At 40.3% G+C, this 19,246-nt stretch overlaps 1 protein-coding gene across 4 annotated transcripts in view; it reads left to right on the forward strand.

The window, feature by feature from the left end:
* The window catches only part of prrc2c (proline-rich coiled-coil 2C), a 98,555-nt gene that overhangs the window by 56,252 nt on the left and 23,057 nt on the right, over window positions 1-19,246 (forward strand). For all 4 annotated transcript variants that reach the window (XM_041791354.1, XM_041791355.1, XM_041791356.1 and 1 more), the window contains exons 16-21: window positions 4,423-4,586; window positions 4,671-4,825; window positions 5,378-5,780; window positions 9,270-9,355; window positions 12,085-12,282; window positions 16,975-17,232. In XM_041791354.1, coding sequence (XP_041647288.1) covers window positions 4,423-4,586; window positions 4,671-4,825; window positions 5,378-5,780; window positions 9,270-9,355; window positions 12,085-12,282; window positions 16,975-17,232 — 1,264 coding nt within the window. The remainder of the gene's footprint in view (window positions 1-4,422; window positions 4,587-4,670; window positions 4,826-5,377; window positions 5,781-9,269; window positions 9,356-12,084; window positions 12,283-16,974; window positions 17,233-19,246) is intronic.

Raw genomic sequence — 19,246 nt, forward strand, 5'->3', positions numbered from 1 at the left:
GCTAAGCTGTTAGCGTATTGTAGGAAGACTGCGGTGCGACAGTTTTCCAGTTGTAAATGTGTGTGGGCTGTCGAGGGTTAAGCTCATGTATGACTACTCACCTGAAGTGAAAAGAGGCCAAATATCAAAGTACAATATTGATCTGCAAAGAGGAACGACGGTGGGCGGTGCTAGCTTTCAATGCCAGCCACGCTGTAGAGAGTATATCAGGCTAACGTCACACCCACTCTTCTTTGTGTTCTCTTATCTTTAGACTAGACTTCTAAATATAGATTTATGTTTAATCGACTGGGTAATTATACCACTAAGAACATCCTTGGCTAATACTAGCTCAGTTACACACAGACGGTCTCGTGTTGGACTGCGGTACGTTCATGGTCTGTAGGATGGATTTAGATCAGTCTCTTGGATCGGCATGTCAGTCAGATATCCGATCTATTAATTACGTCCATGTTACGATACCGATATTGGATCGGATCGGTCCCATCCCTAATATTTCTACCTTACAGGACTTTTCATAAAGTTCTAGACTAGTTTCCATGGGTTTGAGCATTTGAGGCTGGCATTACTCGAGTAATGTTTTAGCTCTAAAGGACCATGAATATGCTGTTGTACCCTCAGATGGTGTGAATGAATTGTTTTATGCTCAGGTGTTTGTGACCAAAAAGGGCAGCACATATAACAAGAAAGATATTTTACGTTCATTGTTTCATACAACTTCTAAAATACAAATATCATTAACTAATGCATTTTGAGGACTTTAGCCCTTTAAATACTAGTTTTACTAGTATTTTTAAGTACTAGTTTTACTACTATATTTTTCAAGTCATCAGCTGTTAGAGCATAATTCAGATGTTTTCGAACAAACTTCATAATGACAAAAAATTAAAAAAAAAAATAAAAACCTCAAAATGCACTGTTCCACATTATTAAGCACAACAGCTTTTTAAAACATTTTATAGGTTGTAAAGAACTGAAAATGGTCATTTGTAGAAATTGCAGCATCAGGGGGTCATATTTACTGAAATCAAAGCTATTACAATCAAAAACATCTGAACAGGACAAGTTCCATGTTAACATAGGAGCCCTTCTCTGATATCACCTTCACTATTCTTGCATCCATTGAACTTGTGAGTTTTTGGAGAGTTTCTGCTTGAATTTCTTCGCAGGATGTCAGAATATCCTCCCAGAGCTGCTGTTCTGATGTGAACTGCCTCCCACCCTCATAGATCTTTAGCTTGAGGATGCTCCAAAGGTTCTCAGTAGGGTTAAAGGTCAGGGGAGGATGGGGGGCCACACCATGAGTTTCTCTCCTTTTATGCCCATAGCAGCCAATGACACAGAGCGATTCTTTGCAGCATGAGATGGAGCATTGTCATGCATGAAGAAAATTTTGCTACAGAAGGCACGGTTCTCTTGTTGTACCATAGAAGAAAGTGGTCAGTCAGAAACTCTAGATACTTTGTCGAGGTCATTTTCACACCTTCAGGGACCCTAAAGGGGCCTATCAGCTCTCTCCTCATGATTCCGGCCCAAACATGACTCCGCCCCCTCCTTGTTGATGTCCCGGCCTCATTGGGACATGGTGGCCATCCACCAACTATCCACTACTCCTCCATCTGGACCATCCAGGGTTGCACGGTACTCATCAGTCAACAAGACTGTTTGAAAATGAGTCTTCATGCATTTCTGGGCCCACTGCAACCATTTCTGCTTGTGAGCATTGGTTAGGGGGGGCTGAATAGTAGGTTTATACACGACTGCAAGCCTCTGGAGGATCCTACACCTTGAGGTTGGTGGGACTCCAGAGGCACCAGCAGCTTCAAATACCTGTTTGCTGCTTTGTAATGGCATTTTAGCATCTGCTCTCTTAATATGATGTATTTGTCCGTCAGAAACCTTCCTCATTATGCCTTTATCTGCACAAACCCGTCTGTGCTCTGAATCAGCCACAAATTTCTTCACAGTACGATGATCACTCTTAATTTTTCCTGAAATATCGAATGTTTTCATTCCTTGTCCAAGACTTTACATTATTTGACACTTTTCTGCAGCAGAGAGATCCTTTTTCTTTCCCATATTGCTGAAACCTGTGGCCTGCTTAATAATGTGGAACATGTGGAAAAGTGCATTTTGAGGTTTTTATTTTTAAAAAAATAAAAGTTATCATGATGAAGTTTGTTCAAAAACATTTGAATTAGTCAAATGTCATTTGCATTGATATTTAGTCACTGTAATTGGCATTGATATTTAGAAAATCAGAGAAAAACATTGTTTGCATAATAATGTGGAATGTGGTATAAAGGGGACTTTTAACAGCCTTGCATATGCTAATAATGAGCAACAGCTTTGATTTTTTAATGGATTTTTTTAATTAAAAAATTTTTTGTTTTTTAAATACATTTCAAGACTCAGGAAGTAGTGGCAAAAAATGGATCCCACACATAAATGGTGTAAAATATTTCCCACTTTCCCACCATGATTTTGAATCAAGGTCAGACCTGATCATAAATATCAAAAGATTAATTTTAATTAATTTAATCCTTTAAATGCAAGTTGAAGCTAAAAACACTGATGTTTGGAATGTGAAAACACAAAATGAAATATTTTGTATACAAGCAACGTGTGAATTGGATTTTTTTTGAAGGGGATTATCACAGCCTTGAATATTTTATTAATCAGCAACAGCTTTGATTTTTATGCTTTTTTTTCTATTGTAAGATTTCAAAAAATAGTTATAATGGTATCCCCATAAACTAACTAGGAAAAAGCATGGCATTTCCCTCATGCCAAATATGGAAAAAGGGTGATACTTGGTGATGAACAGGAAAAACTGTAAATGTAAAGCAGTGATTCCAGAATGAAGGTCTAGTAAGATAAAATTCATGTTTTTTTACTGCTATGACTGGAGGATCAAAAACTGTGGTTAGAATGGGTTTCAGTGAAGCATTTTTGGTCACCAACAGCCTGAGTAAATGAAAGTCTACAGAGATTAATGACTCATTACAGGTTCTGATATTAAAATTTTCAAAATTCTAGTTAAAAGAAACTTGGCCACCAAAATGTATGTTGTTAGCGTTAACACAGTCAAAACAATAATAAACCAGAAAAGCACTCCGAGAGCGCAAACCTCCACCATCAGCCCTATCTCCCAATAGTGAAGAATCCTATAAAAACATTCCTGGATCCAGACAGTGATCCGGATCACTCCCAAAATCCAATTTGATGATTACCCCCTCCCCGGTGGGGTGGAGACACGCTGAGGCAAAGCATTGGCTTTACTACGTGTGGAAGTCATGGCAGAGGGTGAATATTCTTCTATTCCTCCCAGCATTGTGAGTATTCTCGCTACAATTCACTATCTTTCTCTTTGTTACGCTCCGACTCGTCTCTTCGACCAGGCGTGTGTCTTTCAAACTCTATAAATTCCAAAACTTTGAATAAGTTACTCATGTCCACCATCTCCTGGTATAAAGTGGTAACAGTGCAGACCTCTGCCATTAGCCCTATCTCTCTATAATGCAGAATCCTTTGAAAAATTCCTGGATCCAGACGGTGATCCGGATCACTCCCAAAATCTAATCAGTTCTTCCTTATGCCATTTCTGACATTTCCTGAAAATTTCATGAAAATCCGTCCATGAATTTTTGAGTTATGTTGCTAACAAATGAACAAACAAACGAACAAACCCACCCGATCACATAATCTCCTTGGCAGAGGTAAAAATACCAACAAATCCAGAAAATGGCCTCAACACTCTCTAAGGGTTATGGTCTCAGTATTTTGACTCCTTTGCCGTTACCTGTGTAACTGCACTCTCTGGGTTCATCTAAAGCTGAGTGTACACTGAAGGATTTTCCACTGATTCAGGCACAAGTTTTGAGTCACAAGACTCACTTGGAAGTTGGACTGATAATCAGCTTGATTGTTTGTCGTGAGGTGCACAGGGGGACACTGCAGCCGACCACAGCCTGACCAGCTGCTGTTGACTGGTTTGATTGATTTTTGACGTTTTGGTCATAGGACTGTCTATACACCTACAGTGAGAGCAGAGCCTCAAGCAGATTTTCCAACTTTTGGGCATTTAACATCTTGGCCTGGGAAGACCACTCAGTCAGGTACCCCACCAGACAGTACCCCTCCTGAACCAGACCATGTGATGGAAACGCAGCAGTTCTCCACCTGAACATGGTTTATTTAAATGGCAAACAGTGACATTCGTTCATTTTATTTTCTTATTTCACCTTTTTATTAACACTATTGTTTCTTTGTCATCTTGTGCTTTAGTCAGAGGATAAAAAAGTTCAAGGTTTCTGCTTGAAATTCAGACATATTGGCACTGGTCCTGTGAAATTATATGATTTATATAACCTAAGAATTTGTCTTGTACATAATGACTTTATGTCTCTGTATCTTGATCAGTCCTACAGCTCAGCAAAATTCTGAGTCAACACAATCAGCAGCAGGAGGGGCAGCTCAGAGGTCTGCTAAGGATCAGCCTGCTCGTCGCAAAGATGACGCCAAACAGGCCGCCAAGAAGCCCAAAGAGAACGCTCTCTCCCAGTTTGATCTCAATAACTATGCCAGTATGTGAACACACCTGTAAACTCTTTTAAGGACTAAAGAACCTGGGGATAGAGCTTTAATGTCTGTTTAACCTGTGTCTGTAGGTGTCGTTATCATTGACGACCACCCAGAGGTGACCACCACCGAGGACATGCAGTCTAGCACCAACGATGACGGCTTTACCGAGGTCGTCTCACGCAAGCAGCAGAAACGCCTTCAGGACGAAGAGAAGAGGAAAAAGGAGGAGCAGACCACTCAGGTAAGAGGAGGAAATGTGTTCTACATATTTAAGAGTATAACCTGAAGCCTGATTTATGCTTTTGCACTAAAACTAAGCAGTAGGGCTGTGAAGCCCTGAACTCTCTGCGAAGGCAACCACATGTAGCTGATGTGCCCCCCTTAAAATGTTACAAGCGCTGTGATTGGCCTCTGGGTAATCTCTTGAGTATTGTCTGTGTGTATCTCCTGTGAAATAAATGGCTGCAGACGGAGCAAACCTTCTCCAGGTCATATGACACGTCTCTGGGATGGAACGAGTTACAGTTATACTGCACAGCTTGACTTTAAAATTACTGTTAGACTGATGCTGCAGCACTGATGTATGTAGTACTCCTGGTGGCTTTGACAATCACGTTGTAGATTTAACACAGAAATATAAACCAGACTGATGGGGTAAGAGTTGCTTTGTAGGGATGGGAACTTCAATAAAAGTTCTCAGGTCAAGGGATTGAAATTGTATAAACATTATTTTTAACAGTTGACCATTTGAATATTTAAAATCATGACCCATCCCTGTCGCTTTCTCCTGCAGAACTGGGGTAAAAAAGGCTGTGGTGAGAAGAGCAGAGGAGGAGGGGGAAAGCTGCCCCCAAGATTTGCCAAAAAGCAATCGTCACAACAACAGCAACAACAACAACAACAACAACAACAACAACAGACGGCCTCCCAGCCCCAGCCTCCTGTCACCTCCACCCCCCAGGCCCAGCAGCAGCCCCCCATCTCTGCTCCCCAGCATCCTCACCTTCCTCCCTCCCAGCCCTCTGCGTCTCCCCAGACTCTGGAAGGAGCTGTGCCACTGCCCTCCATCCCTGCCACTGTGGACTTCCCCTCAAAGAGCCTGCCCCCTGCCCCCACTCCAGCGCACAGCACTCTGGGTACTGAGCTGTGGGAGAACAAGGTTGCAGGAGCTGCTGTGCTGCCTGACGTCAAAAAACGTGAGTGGACAACAATTCTCCTTTATATCATGAATGTGACCCGTTAATCCTAACATTTTAAACTGGACTAAAATGTCGTTGAGATTTCATCCTCCAAAACTAGACTGAAGCTATAGAGGTTAGAAATTACCTAAATAAGACTCAAACTTAACATTTTAATCCAAAGGTTAGAAATACATTTAGAATAGTGGGGCAAATCTATGTTAGTGAGTCTTAGCAGACATAAACAAACCCAAACTGATAATCCTTAGGGCAGGGTATCATTTGGGTTTTTTCTGATGCCAGTGCTAAATCAGTACTTTTAAAACAGTACAGCACCTAAATGGTGCTGGAATCTATACTCTTAGGAGGAAAAATAATAACCATCAGTGGCACTAAAAATACTGTTATAATTGCAATGCTAAAATCCACTTTGAACAAATTCATACAATAGATTAGTAAAATCTTACCCGTCTCTGATAAATTATAGTTTTTACTAACAATTCTGTCCTCTACTCCACACTTAATTTTTGAATTACTTATTTTTTAAGAGTCTTTTAAATGTTGTCCCACTAGAACTTGCAAATGTCATTTGACAATTTTGAATTTTTTTTTGTTAAAACTACTTTGTTCTATTTTATTAGTTTTTTTAAGTACGTTTAAATCATAAAGTTGAATATTATAATAATACATAATGATCTGTTGTTTGTGTGCTCACAGACTTCATGTTTATCAATGAAGTAAACAGTTTTATCATGACAGGTGCAAATGACGTTCTCCTCTTCCTCTCTGCACAGACGTGTGCAAAAGAGCACACCTCTCTCTTCCCTCACCTCCTCACAGAGCTAAAGTGAGACGTACTAACCTATTATCTAGGATCTGGGAATGTTAAGTAATGTACAGTGTGCTTTAAAATAGATAACGATTTTTTTTTTTTAGTGGTCAGGGTTGAAGTTGTTGAAGAGATTTGAAGAAATGAAAGTAAAAAAATTGTTGAAAAAATGATTATTTTATTAACACCTTTCTGCATGTCCGTTTTCAGGACAAACAAGGACAGATGTAGATAAAAATTACAAGGGACCGAGGGTTAAAATTTCAATGAAATAGCACCAATTAACTTCCTGTATTTAACATAGAAAACAGTAAAAATTAAATTGAATGTTTTTAAAACTCCTCAATGGTTTTAATTGTGCCTGGCGTTGCTGCTGCTGCAGGATGCAGCACGTGTGGTTATTAATAAACATCATTTTTATCACTGATCTACACTCAGAAAGAACAATTAAAGTACTTTAAACTCACGTTTTCATGGATCACAGTACAGCCAGCAGTGCACGTTTAACAGTTTGCCTTTAAGAAGACTATACCGCTGTGCCAGGCCGTGGCGTACAAGTTTGTAAGTATGTATGCACGCGTCTGTTGTTTGCCAAGTTGGCCCAACAACATTAACAGAAATTCTGTCATCACCTTTAAAGCATCTTCTCACACACATACCCACACACACACACCCACATACAATCTCACAAACATACACACAGTGGTCCTGCTTGTGAAAACAGACACATGTTCTCAAGGAATTTTTTTTGTAAACAGGCACTTTTTACACAGTAACATCTTCATGACAGTAATAAAGCTATACCATGGCTATTTTTTAATGCCCCGCTGGCACAGGCACAGAAATTCACTTTTGTTTAAGTATCTACCTATACTTTAACCTTGCAAAGCGGATGGATTCGCCCGTTTCCATGTTTCTCACTGGCAAATCCGTCTTGCAAAGCTCCCTTCTGAACTGTTTGGGCCCGGCGGCAGGACCAATTAGCGTAGAGGGGCGGTACTTTCGGGCACGGCGGAATCGTGATGTAAGCAAGCAGCAACAAGAGGTCAGTGCAGATATGGTGGAAGACATGAGCATTGATGCTGCTAAAGCGCCAGTTTTATCAGAACTTGATGACATTTCTTCGTCAAAAGCAGAACAGAGAACAGCAGTGAGCTGTTTTCTTTTCAAAAACAACAAAAGTCGTGTGTTGACATGTGTAGTCACCATAGTTCACGTTATGCAGTTCTATATGGAGTTTATTCCTTCAGTAGGGGCGCAGCTCGTTAGCAGCTACGTCAAGTGTTTTGTTGCTCTGATTGGCCCGTAAAGATGTGACAGACAGAACGTTCATCCAGTCACCCTCCAAGGTTTTTTCCAAAGGATCTGCCCTTTCCCATGCGCTGTCTGTGAGTGGTTTTCAGGATTGATGTGTGAAAAAAATCCATCTGCCGTGTCAGGTTACCCATATTTGACATAAAACTCAATTATTTGAATTATTCCAAAATTTTCATAGATATATTTGTCTAATCTAATCAGGTTCATAAGGAATAAGTGAGAAAAATGATGTAGCATTCTTTCAACATTCACCAAAACTAACCTCAAATAAAAGTTTCTAACTTGTGTTTTTGGTAGCATCAACGATTAGATTTTGTCTTATTGTACATATCAGTGTCACGTTTAGTGTGTAGGTAGTGCAGGAACACTCCTCGAAGAAATGAGCTTCATCACCTCTGTTTAACATTACATTAGATTATTAGTGAACATTCACAGCTCAGTTCCTTTAGTAGTTTTAGTTGTGTCTGATAACCTTGAGGTCTATTATCTTCTCACACTTCCACCTCAGTTTGTGCACAGTATCTCCTCCTGCTCTCTTTTTACCTGTCTGTGTGATCTTTAACCTATTACAGCAGCACTGTTTAATGTACGTGTATATTTTTTTACCATATGAGATGTGTTTCAAACATTATCAACTTGAGGACAAGCCTCGTTAATGTAATTTCTGGATCCAGAATGCATCTGACAAGTTTGTGGAGAAAAGTGAGATCATGGATGAGTTTATTGATCATGGAGGGCGGTGATGTCGGTAACTTCACCAGAATGGGCTACGTAGCGGCTGGCTCGCCATCTGTGAGAGAAATCCTAAGTTGTCAACCTCACCTCAGCTTTTTACTCACAACTGATCAGACGTACGTTTGTGTTCATGCAAATTAGGGGAAGAGGAAGCAAGCTGCTTCACGGATGATCCAGACATCTGTCGCTCATTCTGCTGCAGCCTGATATCGTTTCCTTTATCAGTCATTTCCAAAACATTTGCTTTTGTGACATAATGGGGCAATGGTAAAAAATAACTTTAGGTCTAAAAAGTTTTGCAGGGTTTTCCTGTTCTGTGAGCGTGAAACTTGGGGGAGATGAATGGACTATTTTGTGAACGTTCCACAAGGCCAATACTGGGGAAATGAGTGTTATTGGTCTTTCATATCTTCTCCCGAGCTGAGATGCAGAGCAAAGTAGATTCAAATGCTGTTGTACATACAGTGGTAAAACAGTATTCTCAAGACCGTCTGAATATGAAAATGCTGAAATGGCCATCAGTTAATTTGGGCAGGCATCATTTTACCTGGGAGAGCTGCTCAGGTGTAACATATGTCTGGGAAGCACTGCTAATGATACAAATCAATGTGTTGTTTCTGTTCCAGTCGGTCCCATCAGCCCTCCTCAGCCTCCGTCAGTGAGCGCCTGGAACAAACCCCTTACCTCCTTCACCGGCACCGTCTCCTCTGAGGTACGTTCATCTCAGCATTGTCATGATTGAGCTAAATGATCGTGATGAGCAACCATAATAAAAACCCTGCTTTGGTCAATATTTGATGTATGATTGATTATTGACCTGTTAACCCAGTGTTTGCTACAAAACCAGAATTTTAAATGTAGAAATGATGCTTGTAAAAGTTAGATAATATTGATACAACAGTTGAAGTCCCAGGCATTCAATAAGGTAATTTAGGCCAGTGGTTCTCAACTGTCAGGCATCAGGACCCACCACCTCCTTAAGAGAAATCACAGCCCAAAAAAAAAAACCCGTCTTTTTTGATTTCATGAATGTCGGCTGATCAGTAGTCACTGATTAATCAGTATTCTTGGCTACCATTACATCATGAAGACATAAGAACACTCCAAACAATGTAGAGGTTTGGACTCTAAAGGCCTTTGCACACTGGGTCTGATTATTTCGGCCGAATTTTTCGCACCTTAAAAAAGAAAATCAAGCTCATGTTGTTCTAATGAAGTTTGCAGACTGACGCCAAAATTTTCGTCAGTCATATTTTTATTCGGAACAGGTTCGATTTTATCCGAAATTTTGCATCGGTCCAAGTCATTTAAATGGGTGAGTGATGATTCAAAACAGTGCCCGTTGCTTCCTACTCACTTACTCACCCCTGCCAGACACCTCTTTTTCCTTCTCTCTCTCTCTCTCTTTCTCTCTTGCACTAACCTCACTTTAAACACCAAAGTTTGCTCATTTATTCTGTGGCTATAAACCATTGAAATATAACAGATAGATGGTGATTCATGATTCAGATCAGCGCCCGTTGCTTTATTCTCTCTGGCTCACTCACCCCCGTCCAACTCCTCCCTCTCTCCCACTCCCGAACTCTCGCTAATACACATAGTTTTCCGGTGTATTAGGTGGATATAGCTATGGAAATATAACAGATAAAGGCATACATTGTAACCTACTCACAGCTCATAACAGAGGCAGAATTATAAAGTTGCTCTCTCTATTTCTCCAACATGGCTCAACGCTATAACGCATGAATGGGTGCTGAAAGAAGCTCTCTGCCAGGATGGATCCAGTGGGATTTTAAAGGAGTGACGACACAGGCTCGCAGTACGAAACTATTTGCCACATTCTCCGAATTTTCGCAGTGAAGACAAATAAAAACGCATCGGATCCGGTGTGTTAGGTCTGAGTGCGCTTTTTCAGATTTCGGATCCAAAAAAAACACATCCGAAAATGACGGACCTAGTGTGCGAAGACCTTATATTGAAAAATCTATTGAAGATAGGGACGGGCCAAAACAACCACATTAGAAAAGCATATCATTACAGAGGGATTTGCATGCACACATCTTATTTTTAATCCATTTTCCTGAGACAGCATGGAAGTTTGGTAATTTCTCGAAGGATTTCCCTGTTATCTTGGGTAAACCAACTTTATTTCCCAACAAAATGGAGGTAAATAGGTAGAAATGTTGATTGATAGTGGTTGGTCACATTTTTCTTCCCTGGGATACATTCATGACCCACTAGAAAAAGCTTCGAGACCCACTTTTGGTACCCGACCCACCAGTTGAGAAGCACACATTTAGGCCCCATCTACAGAGAGACAAATTCAGGAGGATACGTGGAAGTTTTTTGTCATATCCCATTTATCCACACGGAAATGGCGTTTAGGAAGGCTGTAAACGCTACTTTTGTAATGGGGTCCCAGAGTGAACAAATCTGTAAATGCCCACTGTTTCGTCTCTGTGCGGACTGCCAACCTCATCTTTCTTGAAATGATTACGTCAGACGTTGCGTAGCCCACTTAAGTCTTATGCACGGGTTGAACCAAAGCAACAACGGCGGATTACAGGGTTGTGTTCGTGCTGCAGAAGCTACTGAGTTTATGGCTTTATCAGCAAAATCCGATGCTCCTTTACCACCACCGCCAACAACATGGTCATAGAGAACAGCATACACCAGCTGTTCTTAGATGTTCTTGTTTTAGTGTCTGCGTATGGCACAGAAAGCTTTGCATGCTCCGTAATCTTCCTCTCTTTTTGGTGAGGCAGTGTTACAGCGCCACTTACAGGCTTGGCATATATACTACAGCGTTTTGGTGGTTCTGTGCTTACTCGGACATTTCCCGAAACCAATCCCGTGTTTACAGAAAACGTTTTCAAAGCGAAATTGAAAAATATAGTCTTTGTTTCTGTGTTGTCAAGGCCTTATTTAGTTTAACATTAACTGGAGGAAAACTTGTGCCCACTGTTTAAGTTGCCAGTGAGAATGTGCTGGGACAGGAAACAGGTGATGTGACTAGCAGAGAGATTTTTATCCAGAGCTGAGGAAGTTAGGGGAACTTGATCAGGCATATTGATGATATAAAAGATATAGAAATACTTAAGACTAAAATAGCACGAGAACATAAGAAGGTGATGTGAAAGGTACTATTTTGGAAACAGAAATTCTCACCAAGGAGGGCACGGTTATGATTATAACATGGTGCAAAAAATACAGACTGATGAGCGCAGAAAAGATAAGATCCTGAAAGTTATGGTCATTATAGTGTCAGTATTTTAAAACAACCTGAGTTGTAGGCGCAGTATTTGTGAAACCAAATTGAAACCAAACCATTTGTTTGGGCATGGTGTCACACAATTTCTCAGCCTTTGCCAATCACATCATCAAATATTCTTCATCTTTTTAAAAAGATGAAAATAACCAGTTGTTGTTGTTGTTGTCAAGGGTGTGAAGCCTGGATCAGAGGGCGCTGCTGTGGATCTGGCCATCGACAGTATTCAGTTTGGAGCGCCGTCGTCTGCGGGCAGCACCGACAGCGATGGTGTTCCAGCGCTGCTAGAGAGCGGCTCTGAAAACAAACTACCTGCTCCCAAAGAACAGAGACAGAAACAACCTCGAGCTGGACCAATCAAAACCCAGAAGGTAAGGACTTGCACGGACAAACTCGGATACACCCCCTCATTCTTTGGGGTGGTTTCACATTAGGGACCAGGATCTGGGTACAAGTGCATCTGACCATATAGTACAGTTTTATTTGGTCACTTTGGACACAAGTGTTCTGGACTTGGGCACCAATCCAGAGTCTACTTGAACCGGTAGAATACAAAAGATGTGAACACAACCAAGCTTGAGTGTGGGGTACAAAGTCAACTCTAATGTTGCCTATCTTTGAAAACAGTCATCATCTGTGCAGCACAGGTCCAATTCATCCTCTGATCTGTGGGTAGATGTGGAAGTAGGAAGAACTTTGATGTCTCTAAAATAATGAAAACATACATAGCAGCAGGATGGAGGTCTGCAAAATGTAGACACAAGTGGTTGGCATGACTGTCTTCTTCTTTTTGGCAGATTTGCAAACCAACTATTTTTATAATGCAACCTACTGTTTCAGAATGTGTACATGTACATATATCCTCAGAATTTTAACTAGGTTCCCCTGGAGGGGGGGGTCTGAAGTCATCAAAATTAGATGTACATACATATATTTTTTTTTAAATCATGATTAGAAAAATGTACGGCATATGGCCCCAGATTTTTGAGAAAAAGGTCACAGTTTTTAGGGGGAAAAAATATTGGTTATGAAGATGTATATTTACAAGGAAGAAAATGAAATTTCCACATTTAAAAAGTTGTACATTTTTAAATTACATCCTATAAAATTTACATTTTAAAATCACAAATGTTTTCAAAGTGTAAAACTCACGGCAAACCAAACTGCAGGTGCGGTTTGATAACTATAGTTTACAGAAATGTCTCTCTTCTAGTGATGCATAAGTATTTTTTTTTTTTTTTTTTTTACCGATACCGATAACCGATAATTTCCTACTCCTGATGGTCGATAACCGATCATAACCGATATATTTTTTTCAATTGTTGATTTAAAAAAAGAAGTTTATTGGATGTGTTTATGAAGCAAAACAGGTAAATAAGTCCGCACACCAGAAGCTGCTCCAAAGGCTTGCTTAATGAAGATTATCACCACATGTGACATTTCGGGCCCAGGCGCTTCATCAGACAAATAAACACAGGGGATGCACCTCCATATATGTATAGTTTGAATCACCTGACAAGTCATGTGACATGGTAATGTCGGTGAAATCATTAAATAAGCCTTTGGAGCAGCTTCTGGTGTGCGGACTTATTTACCTGTTTTGCTTGATATACTTTTTGGTTCAGCACCCAGCACTCAACTTTATGGGATGTGCGTGCCTTTGAACTTTTTTGGATGTGTTTATGCACATCTGGGGGTAAGAAGGGGTTAATATGTAGTGAGCAAAGATATTTATAACTAATTTTAACTAATATCACTAGTGTTATGTTACTGTTATTATAGTTATTTTTTTCTAGTTGAACTTTTGTGTACCAAGTACAACATACACATAACATAACATAAAACCAAATGATAACAGGCTGTGCTTAACAAATGGAGATGTTTGGGGGTCTGTTTTTTGTTTGTTTGTTTTTTTGTTTTTGCTGCTTAAGGTCAGAATTAAAGAAAGCTGATGTTTTACTTAAATATTAAAGATATGCACTGACATAAGTCATATAAGAAACAAGTTAAGAATGTAAAGTCCACCATGATCTGTGGCTAAACTTCTGTTCCTAACGTCAATCAGAGGGAATGAAACCACGTCAAACAGAGCAGGCAGGTATGTGTCTATGAAAGTAGCAGTGGATTAGGAGACTGTCAGACTGATTTTATTATAACGTTGCGTCTTTTGGCTCTGGCAAACTTTCTGCTTGCCCCTGCTTACGATTAGCGCTCTACCTGGTATTAGCCGTTGTCTAGGTCCTAATGACCGCAGCTGAGGCTAGTGGCTGCTGCCCCTTTGTTTTAACGTCGTTAGGATGATGACTCTTAAGTGACTTAAAAGATCCGTGAAGGACTTCTTTCTACTCTTTGGGAGCTTTGCAGGGCAAATTCTACACGCATGGTCGTGTTATCGTCACCGTAAATACTGAATAACGCCACCGTGTTGTTAGCATTTTAGCACAGGGGCTGCTTCCTCTTCTTCTCTGGTGCTTAACAGAGGATTGTGTACTGCGGCGCCACCTACTGTTTCGGAATGTGTGGTCTCGTGAGGAAGAAAACAAATGCCTTTATTATTGGTGGCTTTTATGGGTTAGTATTTTATTATCGGGATAATAAAAATATGTAAAATATATGCAATATCGGCCGATAATTTATCAGTACCGATAATTATCGTGTATCCCTACTCTCCTCAATCCAGATGATAACAGTAATGTGATGATTCTGGGCTAAAACACAAGTACTTCCTTATTGCCGACTCCCAGTAAGAAGTATAATGTGATTAGCTTCACAATTGCAGGAAAAGGGCTTTACCTGGTCTGGCCTCCACGCAATCCACTATTTTTGACTTGATTGTCTCAAAAATTCCAGGTTTTGGTTCTCAGAAATGAATGTCTTTTGAAAAGACTTCTTCTTATAAATTTACAGCTTTGTAAACTTTTGGTCCTTGAATGCTGCTGTATTAATGGATAGTTTCTACATAGGTCTTTTGGTGAGGACCTATTAAGTATGTAGACCTATTCTGTTGGGATTTTGTCAGTGTAAACAATTCAAAATTGATGTTTAAGTTTTCCAGGTGAGGGCTTAGCTTTTCTTAGACAAAAGTTGTGGGGTCATGTAGGAAAAACTTTGTTCATAAATTGGTAACCTGACCTGATATGGGGCTTTTCCACCACGGCTTTTGTCTGCGCCAAGCCGAACCAAGCCATGCTGATTTGCTTTTCCATCACCAGTTTGGCCGAGTCAAGCTGCGTTCAAATGGCTCTGCTCATGAGCAGGGCCTAAGGGAGATAGCCCCAACTTCTAGTGCGCCGCACTATGTCAAAGCAGTTCGCAAGGTGCAATTTGCCAGGTGGATTTAGCCCTTCTGCTACTGACACACTGTCCAACTCTATTACATTGGTGGTCTGTCAGCATTTACTTAACTTTACAACTTAAACATTTATTACACAAGAAAAAACTTGAGATTTATGTGCTCATACTACAGTCCTATAGCTGCGCACGGCTGGAGTTCTCAGTTGGGCTCTGCCAAACTAAGGAGAGCCGAGCCACACCATGTCATGGAAAAGCCAGAATAGACTGATGTTTTACATTACTCTGGGAAAGCTCTCATAGAAAGGTTTGGGAAGGGCGGTAATTTTCCAAAAATTTCCAGGTTATGTCCGTGACATAAGTGATGAGCTAATTAGGGCAACAAGTGTTATAGCAGTCTTGAAATATTGCAAATTAGTTCTCCAAAAAATGAATAACACAGTGTATGAATCAAGTCTTGTCCTTTATTCGCACACTGCAGTATGGAGAGAAGGTCCCAAGCGTTCTCTGCCGTCATTCACAAGACTCCAACTTTTATACCCATGGACAACATTCCACAAACGGTCGTCCCCCAGCATACATCTGTCTTCTGCCACTTACTTACTCTTAGAACCCCACATGCAATAGTCATCTCCTCACAAGCAGGTCTTTACAACCTTTTACAACATACAGCTGCTCACATATCTCATGACTTGCTATCCTAACCACCATCATGACACCCCCATGGTTAAAACCCTTAATATCAAGAAAATATGCTAAAAATTCCCTCAAACGAGACACAATGAGGTTGCACATATGCACAGCTAATACTAAGTCAGCTTGACAGGCAAACTCTGCTGTGGTGCGTAAACAGTAGGGCTGGGCAATTAATCACAAATTAGATAAAATAGCAATATGGCCTGCTGCAATTTTCAAATCGCAGAAGGTGCAATATTTTTTTAAACCTGAAATTTGTGTCAAAATGCCAGTTTAAAACTTTTTTGCAGCAGAGGCATTATGCATTGCATATCATGCAATCATTCAAGCGGCATATTTTTGGAATAGTGTACAAAAAACAACATTTTCTTCATTTTTGTATGTTTTCTTGTTAAATATATGAATTATATAAATTTATCATTCCCCTTAATTCAACAGTTCATATCAAATTTGCAAAATGAGTCAAAATCATCGCAATTACATATTTTTTCAAAATTGTTCAGCCCTAGTTTAATCTAATAATATGTTGGCTATAATTTAGAATTAATTATTATTGTTTGTTTTTGTTTGAAAATACATGAGATGAGGAATTTAAGAAATAATCCTGTACTAATAGCAATATCAATATTGGGTAAAAAAAAATCACAGTTAGATTTTTTCCCCAAATCATTCAGCCCTAATAAACAGTGGAGCATGATGTGGATAACCCTTATGCTTAGGCCGGTTGGGAGAAGAGTAAAATGTCTTATCCACCAAGAAAAGGTTATGGTGTAGCTTTTTGCTGTTGTTTTTATAAAGACATGGCCAAATTCAGACAAAACTGACCCTTTCTACTGCTTAGCCCTTCAGTGGTAGCAGCTATTTAATACACTGGCTTACAGTAGAACTGAACCTTAGGCTGAAGGAGAGGCACTAAAACATTTTTTGTCTTTAAACCTTTTCATGTGAGTCTATGCCCTTGTTTTCGTGGAGAAATGTTGTCAAATTCTGATAAAACTGCTGCTGTGACTGTAGTTGAATGTGAAAACACCCTAAATCCCCTCTCTAGATACTGAATGTTAAAAATTTTCCCTAAGCTTCCTGAAATGGAACCAGTGGAAACAAAGGAGTACAAGCCTGGTCCCATTGGCAAGGAGCGCTCTCTGAAGAACCGCAAGGCCAAAGACACCCGGGGAGGAGAAGGGGAGGTGATGGAGGGAGGAGTCCCAGGAGGAGGTGGCAGCAGAACCACTGACTCCAGTCCTCCCACAAGTGACGCCACGGTACCCGAGCTGGGAGGAGACATCGAGGGCATGATCACAGTGCCCTCAGCAGAGTACAACAGTAACTCTAAGGTACAATCTACACTCTGTAACAGTTTTTTTCACTCAGTCAGTCACTAGCTACTGTCACACTGCCTCTCTTTTCCGTGTCTGTTATGCCTTTGTTCTGCAACGCCGTTCTGTATGAAAGCGACCATTCCGCAATGGGGGGTCAATCTCGCCCCACCTCTGATCCGGATCGAGGGGTAGTATCAGAGCCGTAACAGACTTTTCCGCAACAAGTCTGAAAGGACGTCACGGCATTCGGCAACGGCGAGTGTGCGCTGCTGTCTCCATACACGGAAGATTTAAAAACCAGCGAGGTTTAATCGAGCAGCATTTCATCAAAGAAAACAACAGGGGGATAAAACAAAGAATAATGTGGATTAACTGGAGAGACTGCAAGGTTAGAGAGCTGATCACACTCTGTGCAGGAGAGAAGAGAGCAGGCACATCTCTGCTCACAGCAGCGTCTGAAAAGTTGCGTGATGTGTTCAAGTGAGCTCGGTGCTCTGAAGTTTCCGACCTCTAACGTAACTAGTGAGCTGTGACACTGCTTAAAGTCAGACCTTCAACTCAGAAACATGGAGAGAAAAAAGTCTCTTGAATATAATCGATCAAAATGAATGTTCATGTTATTTTCCCTGTATTTTATTTAGAAAATACAAAGTTTTGAACCAAGAAATCCAGAGTTTCGAGTTTCATTGAAAGCAGCAGCTCAGGCAGCGGCTGCCATCTGATTACGGGACGCTGGGGTGTGTGTGTAATCTCGGGCGTGCACGGCTCTGTTACACCTTTGTGTGAATTGCTCATTGTGAAACAGAGACAGGCATTCCTTTTCACCTTTATTCTTAAAACATCTAGGTCTAAAAGGTCTAAAAACGTAGACTTCATCTACAAAACAGGGCAGAGCTGCCTCTTTTGCCTTAGAAGACTCCGATCAATAGACATCTGCAGTAAGATGCTGCAGATGTTTTATCAGTCTGTGGTGGCAAGTGTTCTGTTTTATGCTATAGGCTGCTGGGGAGGCAGTGTAAAACACAAGGATGCAAAGCATCTGAGCAAACTGGTGAAAAAAGCTGGCTCTGTGGTCGGAAACAAGCTGAACTCATTGAAGGATGAGGTGGAGAGACGCACAATGAAGAAGGTGGAGGCCATTCTGAGGAACATGGATCATCCACTTCATATCTCCCTAAATGACCAAAGAAACAACAGTGGTGGACGGCTCCTATCTCTGCGCTGCAGGACAGAAAGATTTAGAAAATTTTTCATTCCATCGGCAATTAAACTTTATAATTCTACCGTAAACAGATGAGAGAGACTCCAGACAATTGAATTTCCCTGCGGGGATAAATAAAGTTCTTGTATTGTATTGTATTATTGCGGAATCTCTATGTAAAAACAGCTACTGAGTTGTGTGTAGCTCACTGCTAAAAACAGGTAAAGACCCAATTGAATGTGCCTCCTACAGGCCTAGCTCCCTCTTAAAAAAAAAAAGATGCTAAAATTCTAGCCAATTTCCTAGAACATAGATTAGAGAATGCCCTCCACACAATCTTTCCGAGAGATCACACTGGCTTTATTAAAAAATAGGCAGTCCTGTTTCAACATAAGACGGCTGTTTGGTATAATCTTCTCTTTCTCCAAAGTTGAGCCTGAATGCATAATTTCTCTTGACACAGAGAAAGCTTTTGATCGTGTGGAATCTGTTTACTGTGCTGGATAAATTTGGTTTTGGACTACACTTTAGCTCATGGATTGCAGGTACATCTTAACAAATAAGAATATTGTGAAAAAGTTCAATATTTTTTTGTCACTCATTTCAGAAGGTGAAACCCATATGTTATATAGACTCATTACAGACAGAGTGAATTTTTTCAAGTCTTTATTCCTTGAAATGTTGATGATTATGGCTTACGGATAATAAAAACCCAAAATTCAGTGTCTCAGAAAATTAGAATATTACATAAGATCAATAAAAAAAGGATATTTTCAACAGAAATGTCAGGCTTCTGAAAAGTATGCTCATTTCTATGCACTCAATACT

This window comes from Cheilinus undulatus, linkage group 7 (genome assembly GCF_018320785.1).
Source record: "Cheilinus undulatus linkage group 7, ASM1832078v1, whole genome shotgun sequence".
Classification (NCBI taxonomy): Eukaryota; Metazoa; Chordata; class Actinopteri; order Labriformes; family Labridae; genus Cheilinus; species Cheilinus undulatus.